This window comes from Tripterygium wilfordii, chromosome 7, assembly GCF_013401445.1.
Source record: "Tripterygium wilfordii isolate XIE 37 chromosome 7, ASM1340144v1, whole genome shotgun sequence".
Classification (NCBI taxonomy): Eukaryota; Viridiplantae; Streptophyta; class Magnoliopsida; order Celastrales; family Celastraceae; genus Tripterygium; species Tripterygium wilfordii.
In genome coordinates, this window is record NC_052238.1 from 12,353,749 (window position 1) to 12,364,716 (window position 10,968).

Sequence of the window (10,968 nt, forward strand, 5' to 3'; positions counted from 1 at the left end):
ATAAGGTCGGAATATTATATAGCAGTAACGCAATGCAACAATATGTCATGTCATCAAACAAATGCAATCCGTCATCTAATCGAGCCATGTTGCTAGAGCCAATTATCCGAAACCACTAGCACATGCTCTCACAAATATTTCGTACCATGCCACTAGAGCTAATTAACCGGAACCACTAGTGCATATCCATACAAGTACTATCAACCATGTCACTAGAGCCAAATAACCAAAACCACTAGTGCACATTGACATACGTACCAAAATCTCATCCACCACTTCCACCATGTAACAAATGCAATATCACACATTCATGTTGTGCAACTAAATTCATTGCGTGTAATTTCATTAAAACATATGATCAAGAGCGTCGACTACTTGATAGGTGATCGAGTGTCCAAGGGTAATGCATCCAACATCGAACACACAATATAGTAAACACTTATTTGAAACTCATTACGGTAGTCAATAGTTTTTCGAAACCAAAGAAAGGTAAGAAATCCCTACCTCGTTTAGCAAACCACCACAACTCTAGCAACCAATCCTCCAAGTTCAAATAACGTAATTCATAATATTTACAACTCATTTCCCTTCCAACAACATCAATTTCAACACACGAATTCACAATAAGACACTTACCTTAGCCAATTCCTCACACCCTTTCTTAATCACTTCTTAGCCAACACCCAATCTCAAACTAAGCCTAAATCTAACAACAATATGCATAAAATTTGGTTAATCAACAAGCTTTTACCCCAAAACCTCTAATTTCACGAAATCAAACCAAACCCATAAACCCTAGTTTCAAACCCATGGAAATCTTACCTCAATGTTGAAGAAATCTTGAAAGCCAAGCTTATACAAGTTCTAAACTCTTGATTCAAGCTTACTTCTCCTTGATCTCCTTCAAAATCATCCTTCTCTCTCTTTCTCTCTCTCTCTCTCGACCTTTCTTCTTTCAAATAAGTGAAAATAAGTCAAGATTTACCCATTCATGTCTTTTAAAAACCCAATTTCTCAATAGGCGTCCGAACAGCTCCAAAGAGTGTCCGAACACTTTGTCAAGAAAATGAGACAAAGTGTTGCTCTACTCGAGGTGTTTGAACACCTAGTCTGGGTGTTCGGACACTTCCCCCAGTTTTTGCCATAGTTGATTTATACAATCTCCAATCCAAGTTAAATGGTAAAATAATGAATCCTCACTATAACTAATCCCTAAAATTCACGTTTTTTTAGGTTAGGTTGTCACAGTTGCTAAGTGAGCACTTTCAGCCCTCTCTCGTTTAATTCTATCTTCTTCTTGCACACAGTGAGATATGAGCTCACTAAGGGTCCAATTATCCTTTTGGGTGTTGCAACTCACCTTGAATTTACTATACTGTGCAGAAAGTGAGATAAGAACCAGATGCACAAGCAAGTCTTCCGACAGATCTAAGTTTAGTGCCTTTAGTTTGGAAGAGATATTTGACATGTGCATGATGTACTCCCTTACATTCCCTTCACCTTTATACTTCATTGAAATAAGGTTAGCCAAAAGGTTACTTGTTTCAGCCTTCTCATTTTTCACAAAACGTTGTTCAATTTCCTCAGGGAACTTCTTAGCAATTTCCACTTCGGACATAGCCCCGAAAAGCTTCCGAAATGGAACGTTTCATGATCATAAGACTCATGAGATTGGAACGGTTCCACCTCTCCATGTTCACTTTGTCTTCAGTGGAACTATTTTCACTAAGAGGTGTAGGTTGTTCTTCCCGAAGTGCAAGGTCAAGATCCATGCAACCAAGAACAATCATAATGTTCTCTTTCTAATTCTTAAAGTTTGTGCCATTAAGCACAGGAATGGAATTGATATTGGCAGATATTGTTGATGCGGAATTGTTAACTGAATCGAGAACAAGACAAAATAGCAAGCTCCCAATCACGTCATAGTACATGAATAAGTAATCAAATAAATTCATTGACATGATTAAACAATTCAAAAATACCTAGCACAACATTGACATTTACTCTTTGGACAAAAATATCAATTGCAAGTGGTACTCTCAGTGCAATAATCAAATATTAACAACCAATCCTGTCAAGTAACAAACCTTTCTTTGGCCTGACTCATTATTCACATGGAAATCCTAATAATTGTTTGATATTTATTACCACATGCATGTCTATTATTCAGCCAAACAATAACCTTCCTTTAGGCCGATTATCATCCACATAAAGAATGGACACACATCTAAATATTCCAAAAATAAGCTAATCTATATCATAGAGGTTACTTTGGCAACATATACTCTCAATCAATTTATTCTGAAATATCAGACTTCTGAATCCATGCACATAAGCATAGATCAACAAAAAAAATGGAAAATATCACTCAATAATATAACATAACCTGCTTCGATACCAATTGTTATAAGATTTGTATATAATAAGGAACATGCTATATCATCAAGAATACATGTTAAGAAGACAAATCTAAATCCATGTTTACCCAACAGAGAAGGATGGAGTCTTCCAAAGACAAATCACCTTATGTTCTTGAAAACACTAAGAACTCTCACTCTTGAATGGGAGAAGAGGAGAAGACACAAGTTGCGTTTGTGATTTGGCTTGAGGACCACAACCCTTGGCTTGACCTTTATATACTAATTTAGACTAGAATCCCATCAAACCCTAATCTAATTAGTATTAGGTTTCTACACATTATAGCCCATACCCAATAGATATCTCTAGAGCCCAATTAATAGATCACTTATTCGGCCCTATAGAATTAGATAGCCCATAATACAATTGTCATTTAATATGTAAACCCAACACACGAAATTATTAAGGAAAACCAACACTAAGTATAATGATAATGGCCCAATAGAATAAATTAGTAAGGACCTTTGACCCAGAGTGAATAATATCACTTTAATGTGTTTGGACGGAATTTTCTAACAGCCTATCCAACCAATGTAAAGCCTGTAGTTTTATGGTTCTTATAGAGCCGACACACTTTGAATATCCATCCAATTGAGCAGAGTAGATAAGTTTGAATAGTCAAACTTGGGTGTTGAAAGCTATATAATTTGATACCGAGCGATTTGGGGTTACTTAGACGTATTCAGAGTGTGATTCGGGGCATTAAATTATTTAGAAATGGATTCGAAATGATTGAAAAATATGTCAGCTAAGGGAAAATGGTTAGTAGTGACTAGAGCCTCGGGCACTCGGGCTCTTTTAGTGGACGCTCGAGTGCTTGATTGATGCTAGGTTTCAAAATGACACGAGGCTTAGCCGCTCGGGTCAACAATCTTTAAACAACTTTTGTCACGATTTTGCCCCATTTTTCACCAAAACTTTGACCCAAAATCTCAAACTCTGAGTTTATCTCAAATTTCTTTCCTACAACCTTTAGGATCATCAAGTAAGGTATGATTATTCAAACTTGAGTTGAATTCAAATAGATATAGGGATTCTCTCTTTAGCTCACTATGATTTTCTCTCTCTTCTCAAACTTTCAATGTCACAAATTTTGACTTGAGTCTTGGGGTTTGTGAATCTTTGGAGGCCTAAACGAGATAAAATCACTTTGTTTGACCTTATTCTTCACCCATGGTATGTCTCCTAAAGCTGTAACCTTATTAATTTAGATTTGGTTGATTAAAGATTCTAACACTACAACAAAAACACAGTATTTCTGTGATTTTTTACTTGCAGTCAAACACTGATCGTAGGTCTAACTTTATAGCACCTGCGGCTTACAAAAAATCAGGTCGATATATGGTGTATACCTGCGCTTTTTTGTAGCGGTAGATATGTCATACATTATGGTTGCGCTTTGGGATATGCGGTCAAGATATTATTGCGGATACAATATTTTTTTAACTGAACGATGTCACTACTTATTTGCGCAAACCCAAAAAACGAAGGTGTGATCCTTCTCTTTTCTTCTAACCTTGTGACTTTCTCTCTCTCTCTAAACCTAATTTCAGTTCGCAAGGACTTCTTCTAATCTCAGTTTCTCTTAGTATTTTGCAAGCGGCGATTTCAAAACAACAATATAAGGTAATTTCGCTTCTCATAATGAATCAATCTCCATTTTAGATCTTCTTTCTTCAAAGCTGAGATTTTTATTTTATGGTGAAGCATGGGTTACTCTTGTGTGCGTGCGACATAATTTGTAGGGTGTTGGTGTTTGAGAAATCTTATATTTGTGAAGAGCACATACATACTCTTTAGGTAAGATTTTACTTTTCCTTTATAAGGGTTTTCTTTTCAATTTTACATTAATTTTTTTAATTGATACTTTGATTTTGCTTTCAATTGTGCAAAATTTTCTTTGAATGATACTTCGATTTGCTTTCAATTTTGGCGTTAATTTATTTAAGCTCTTGTTTTGGTTGACAAAAGAATCTTTAGATGACAATGATTCCTTCGTCTGGATAAGTAGAACATAAAATTTTTCAAAACCTAGATACATGAATCTGTCTAAATTTTGGCTCTATTATTAAGGACTCATGTGGAACCTTGAAATTTTTGGTTTGAGGCTTGTTGTCGTCGTTTTTAGTATGTGGTTGTTTGATTGAATATTCATGTAGAAACCTTACCCCTGTTTCGATATTGTGCCGTAAATTCTCGAATTCTTCAATATAGTGCCAAAAATGGTGCAGCGAACCCTTCATCTGAGCATAATCATTCCTTTTCTACAGCTAGTCATGAACCAATATAAACTTAGAATCAGTAAGTGTCCATGCATTGAACTTATGATCTAAATTGAATAATATTTTCATTATGAAAAGTGTTAAACTAATCAGTTACCCAATTTCTATTGCAGGTTGATCTAGGTCGATCCATCTTGCTACACAATGAATGTCATATTGGGACCACTAATCTTTTGTATAGCTATAACTTTTTTGATATTTTTGAGTTGTTGAACTCAATATCTACATGATCATGAATGTCATTATGCACGATCCTTTTTTGGTTGAATTAGCATATATATTATGTGAATACGATTTAAGATCGAATTTATAACTATTTGAATGATCTATAGATTATATGTATTAGTAATAATTAAATTTTTACCAGAAGAGAAAACAAAAAATATCAAAAAATTAATATTAGAACTCCACCTACGTTTAAAAAACAAATTTCCTGCGATTTTAAAAAGGCTAGATCCATAATAGTTAAAATGATAAAACTCTACACGCGGTTTGATTAAAGTAATACTTGTGCTTTCTTGCCCATGATTTTAACATCAGTGCATGTGAATAGCCACGGTTAATAGAGGTTTATAGGTGCGTTTTGCAATCGCAGATACTAGAGGTAATCCGCCCGCGTGAATTTTTTACTATACCTGCGCTTAGTAAAATCGTAGGTATCTATCTTGTGATGCCGACTCCCCCTGCGGTTTGTCTGGCACAGGTAAAATTTTTATCTACGATTTTTGTGTCGTGTAGCTGCGGTTTTGACCACGGCTAAACACGTTTTTTGTTGTAGTATAGGGTTTAAGGGATTTGAGGGTTTTGGAGTTTTGGTTTAAATCGATTTATGTTAGATCGTTAGTAACAATTTATGTTATTGATATTGAGTATTGACTCAATGGATAGTTGAACTGACGATTTTTGGAAAAACACCAGGTAGGAGAGGTAGGGGATTTCTAACTTCTTGGCTCTAAGCAACAATGTACTTATCGTTGCTTATTCTTGAGGTGGTAATCCTTGTGGAGACCATTCTTCGCTTGGCCATTGGTGTACTTTTGACTAAAATTGCTCCGAGCCATTATTTGCACTTTGGTGTCTTATTATGGCCATAGTGTGCTTCTTGGCCTTCTATTGATTAAATTCCTAGTCCCTGGTGTCTTATTGGTTATTGAACTCATTGTCTTCCTTTGATTATGTTGTTAGACTTGGTTGTGAAATCTTGCAATTCTTGTACTCATTCTTATAATAGTGTCCTTGGAATTTTCTTCGGAATTGTTGTGGTCTCCTGGTTGTTTGTCTATTTTTTATTTTTTCCATGAAAAAAGGTGGTACACAACTTCATGGTGTTGAAGTTGTTCAAAGGTTTTCTAAATTCTCTAAAATTATTGAAATTACGATTTTATGTATAGGTATGTTTTAACTTGCAATGAATGAACTATGAGATGTTTTGCTTGTGATTGTGCGAGTGAGACTTGTATTCATGAGAGGGTTGGCAAGCGGGGAATGAACTATTTAAAATAATTTTATTGGTTTGATTAAATAGTATGTTAAATATGCATAGATTGGACAACGATTTGACTATAAATATGTCCTATGTAGTTAAAAATAAAAATTAGACTTTGGTTTTGCTTAAAATTACATAGTTTGAACAAATGGAAGGATAAGAGAGGTTGTTATGGGAATGTTTGAAACTCTTTTAAAAAAAACGTGTATCATGGATTTTGATGGGGTTTTGAGTTGAAAAATGAATGGATAATTGTCTCGCATAGGTTATGCAACTTTATATACATGTGGTAGATTCTTTAGTCAAGGCAATAATTTATTGGAACTATACACTCCAATTCCTAGAGAGAGGCTCCAGTTGTCCTGTTAGGTATACTTATAACCTAGATAAGCATAACATGTGTAGACTATTTCCATATTCTTGTGGCCCTCTGCCAAATGTGTCCAGTTAGACTGACAAATCTAGCGACCTTGTTTCCGATGTTTTGGCGGAAAACTTATAATTTAATTCCGATGGAACTAAGATAGTTGCTGTTCCTACCTTTTTATCGAACAGTTCAGTTTCAACTAATGGGCCTGGTATGCTCTAAAGAGGTGGGCTACAGTTCATCCTGCCAAAAATAGGGTACTATAGTTGCCCCCCTTTGCTTGTTCATTGTTAAAAAGGAAGCAAGCAATGGAGTGGTCCCGTTTTTGGATTGTCACCAGGTCAAGATCAAGTGAGTTTGATGAGCAGGATGGAAGAGACTATTATTCGAAGATTTCGAAATATAGGCTTTTGAGGATACGAGAGTGAAATCTTGCAAAGATGGAATGAATTATGTGTCGTGGACACGAGTGGTCTTTGTCGGGGTCAGGGAAAATTATGTTGGAGCGGTGACTAAGGTTATTTTCAACTCTGGAGAAGAGTTCCATAATGCGAGCTCATCTTGAGTAAAAGAAAAGATGGAGGATACTGGTAATGAATATTACCGAGTAAAATGCTACTCATGATACGGATGGATGTGGAAAGCATGAGTGAGTCATGACGAACTTCCCAGATCGTGTCGAGTGTTCGATTACTATGGATTTTATAGATATTTCAGAAGGAAGTCTCAAGGGACGCTAGTCGGACTCATGATGCTATACTAAGAGATTCCTGGGGTTCTTTATTTGAATAGGGTTTGAGGTGCATGAGGTACACACGTAACGCACTGCTCGATCTCTCTTGGATTTTTATTTTGATGAATCTTTTGAAAGGAATACAAGGGTCACGATTGAAACTCGTGATGCACTACTCAAACATTCCTTGAATTTTTTACCTCAATGATAAGGGGAGCAGACATGAGTTGTTGATTGTATGACACCACTTGAAGTGGTTTGAGAACCAACCTCCAGATCGATACGAGTGAGACTCGTAATAATATATAACTTCGGTTAGTACAATTTTTTGAATAGTGTATTCGTCACTACTTTGTGTGCGAGATAAAATTGGCATTCAAGATTTTGTCAAGAAAAAGATGGTGATATTCATTCATGATCAAAAGAAGAGAATACAAACGTCTAGAGTGGTCGAATTGGGAAAGGATTTTAGTGAGATGAGGGGGAAATCACCTCCAAAGCCCTGGGCGGAGAACAACTAACAACATTTCTATTAGCATATTTTTTACAAAGGTGCTCAAAGTTTTGCTCGATCTCTCCAGTCATAGCGACGTTGGCTACCTAGAGTTCTTGAATCGTTTCTTTCAAGTCCTTGTATTGGTGGGTCAACCTTAATACTCTAACTACAGCAAGTTCCAGTTGTTGTATCGCTTCATTCACCTTTTTCTTCATCTTTTCTGCCTTTGATTCCAAGGCATCAACGTGGTGTTACAACCTCTGAACTTGCTTGCAGTGTTGTTTTTTCAACTCTTCCACCCGGGCGTTCCATTGCTATTCCTCTTCATTGTCCTTTACGTATGGCACCGATAATCTCAAGGCCTTATTTTCTTAAGCTAGAACCTTGATTAGTTCATGTGATGCCGAGATCATATCACCATGCTACTCCTTTTAGAATTTAAGCATTCTCCTTATAGATATTCTTGCTCCGAAGCAGGTTTTGGTCTTCAATCTCTGTGTCTCATGATGCGATTGTAGGGCTAATGGTTTGTGTCGAGCACACTATTATTGTGGTTAGTTTTGGGGCTCCTACTTGTAAGGGCTCCCCAATTCTTAATGGTGGTAGGGTTAAAAGACACACGTAGTCCTAGCTGGACGCCTCTACTACTCTCCTTATAAGTTCTTCTTCTACTTTTTGGCAGCCATCATGGGCTATTTTGACATTGCCTTTTGTTGTTCTTCCAACTTTGCAATATTTGTTTCGAGCCTCGGTCTTTCTTTGGCTGTCCGTACTAACCTTTCTTTTGCCACCTCAGGGCTGAACACCGCTTCTATTAAGAGAGACATCTCCTACACTTTAACGCCAAGGTTTTCTTCTTTGAGCCTTAGTCTAGCTTTGATGTTAGAGGAAACCAAGGTTTTCTTGGGAGCCATGGTTTGGAAATATAAGAGTTGAGGAAACTTCATGATACTGACAAAAGAGAGTTGAGAGTATTCGAGAAGGTGATAGGGAGATTTATTAGGAGGAAAAATCTTTTATAGACATCCAGATGTTAAGTTACCTTAGGCGAGGGAGTTCATTGTGACTGTTGACCCTTCTTCTTTGTCAAGATAACTTATTTAGCCTCAAAACATGCCCTAAGGTAACTCTTCATTGATGTATGGCGGTTGTCATTCTCCTAAACATTTTATCTTCATAACTCCCCCAGCTTCTTGCGAGTGGGCTCTTGGCATATGGCTTCATCATTTTGGGCTTGCTGAGGTGGGCTTTGAAATGAATTTAATGAATGTGAGGTGGCAGAAGGCCCGACATATTATAAAAAGAGGCCACTTCAAGTGGGATTTTTCATCCATTTTTAAACATTTTTGGACAAGCCGGGAATGGCCCCGATGATTCTGTGCACCTTTTTTTAATTATCAAAACCCACTCTAAATACAATTTTTCATCCACTCCTAAATATTTTTGACCAAGTCGGGAATGACCTTAATGATCCCGTGCACCACTTTTTCAAAATCCAATTGCCACACCATTACCCACTCAATTGAAACATTGACTTCTAGGAAATATAGAAGCTCATTAAAACAATTGGGACATCATTTTTTTAAAACAAATTAGAGCCAAATAGGAAAATATTTTTAAGGCAACCGTTTTCGGGAGTTGTGGGGTTCTTAACACATTCCTTATGCTCAATAGACCCCCTTACCCATTTCTTTTTTCATAGACTAGAAGGAGTGTCCAATTACATCCTAAAAATCAATTGGTGGCGACTTTCATCTTTCGTACTAGTTGCTTCACATCCCCTTTAGTTTTGAGTGGATAGATCCAAGTGTACCTACTATAGTCATCCACAAAATGTACGTAGAATTTGAAACCAGAAGAGGAATTAATTGGTGCTGGTCCTCAAAGATCAGTGTGTATTAAATTCAATGGTTTGGTAGCTTGAGAATCAGAATGTTTGAATGGTAAATTATGCGCTTTGCCAAATTGAAATGCATCACAGAAATTGAAATTATCATTAGATTGAAATTGAACATTACACTGACTCAAGACTTGAGCTAAAACACAATTGGAAGGATGGCCTAGTTTCCTATGCCATTCTTCTTTGATTGAATGTAAATATTTTTTACTCGACTCTAGAAATAGGAAGGACATTGACATTATTTGACGGACTTAACAAACAACAATTTGAGGAAAAACCAAAAAAACCTGAATTGAGAGAATGAGATGCATCAAGCTTGTAAAGACCATCTTCAAGCTTCCTTGCAGCAGGATCTTTCCCGTTGGTTTGTCCTTCAAAAAAAAGCCATTAGAATAAAACTCAATATATATGGAACTATCAACAGTTAACTCAGTAAATTCTTTGTGATTTGTGGCACATGTAACACATTTTTCAACAACAGTGGCTTAACAGTTGTAGATGCTAATTGAGAGCGACCAACGTGAGCAATATTTTCTTTGTTCCCATTACCAACAGTTAGAAGAGTTTTACCATTGTATTTTGTCTTCTCCTCAAGCATGTTCATGTCTCTAGTAACATGGTTACTTGCTCCACTATCAGCGCACCAAGCTTGGTCAATGTCATTTTTAGGTGAAGCTATGTAAGTCGGGTAAGCCTGACTTCCTTGGAGAGCTTGATTGTTCCTGTTCTGGTCGGATGTTGTACCCATATATGATTGATCATACCTGAAATAGCAGTTGGCTACTGTGTGGCCAACGTTGTTATAAACTTGGCAGGTGGGTCTGGAACTATTGTTGAATCGTCCTCCTCTCCCGCGAGAACGACCTCCATATCCACTGAAATTTCTCTATCCAGCACCCCTGCCTTGTCCTCGGTTAAAGACTTGGCTTTGAGTTTTGTTGTCACTTTTCACCATGTTGGCTATAGCATGGTTGAAATTGCCACCCATTGAATGATACGTGTTGAGTTGCTCCAGCCTACTTTCATAGGAAAGAAGGGTGGTTTGAAGTTCGACCCAAGAGATTCCTTCCTTATCATTGAGTTGAACAACAATAGGAGTGTATTCAGCATCAAGACCTACAAGAAACCTGCATCACCAAGTCACTAATAAAAAATTTCAAGAACACATTTATTATTGGCACTACACCACTTCCTATTGACACCAAGGGTCAATTTTGAATTAGTCTTCAACAAGTGGAGTGTGGTTTCAGAAAAATGAGGGCTAGGTGTAGGGATGAAAGTGGACC

General features: G+C 36.9%; 1 protein-coding gene across 1 annotated transcript; it reads right to left on the reverse strand.

The window, feature by feature from the left end:
• Window positions 1–1,234: 1,234 nt before the first annotated feature.
• LOC120002594 lies at window positions 1,235–4,833 on the reverse strand. Its single transcript, XM_038851354.1, has 4 exons — window positions 4,798–4,833; window positions 4,587–4,682; window positions 1,701–1,802; window positions 1,235–1,630 (listed from the first exon to the last, which is right to left on the reverse strand). The coding sequence occupies exons 1-4, from the start codon at window positions 4,831–4,833 to the stop codon at window positions 1,235–1,237; spliced, it is 630 nt and encodes a 209-aa protein (XP_038707282.1).
• Between the last annotated feature and the right edge of the window lie 6,135 nt (window positions 4,834–10,968).

Bases quoted from the DNA above. Each gene is read 5' to 3' on its own strand.
- LOC120002594 (XM_038851354.1), bottom strand. From the start codon at position 4,833: ATGGATCGACCTAGATCAACCTGCAATAGAAATTGG. The intron at 4,683-4,797 runs GTAACTGATTAG...GACTAGCTGTAG, and splicing joins CAACCTGCAATAGAAATTGG to AAAAGGAATGATTATGCTCA. The intron at 1,631-1,700 runs GTGAACATGGAG...CCATTTCGGAAG, and splicing joins ATAGTTCCACTGAAGACAAA to CTTTTCGGGGCTATGTCCGA.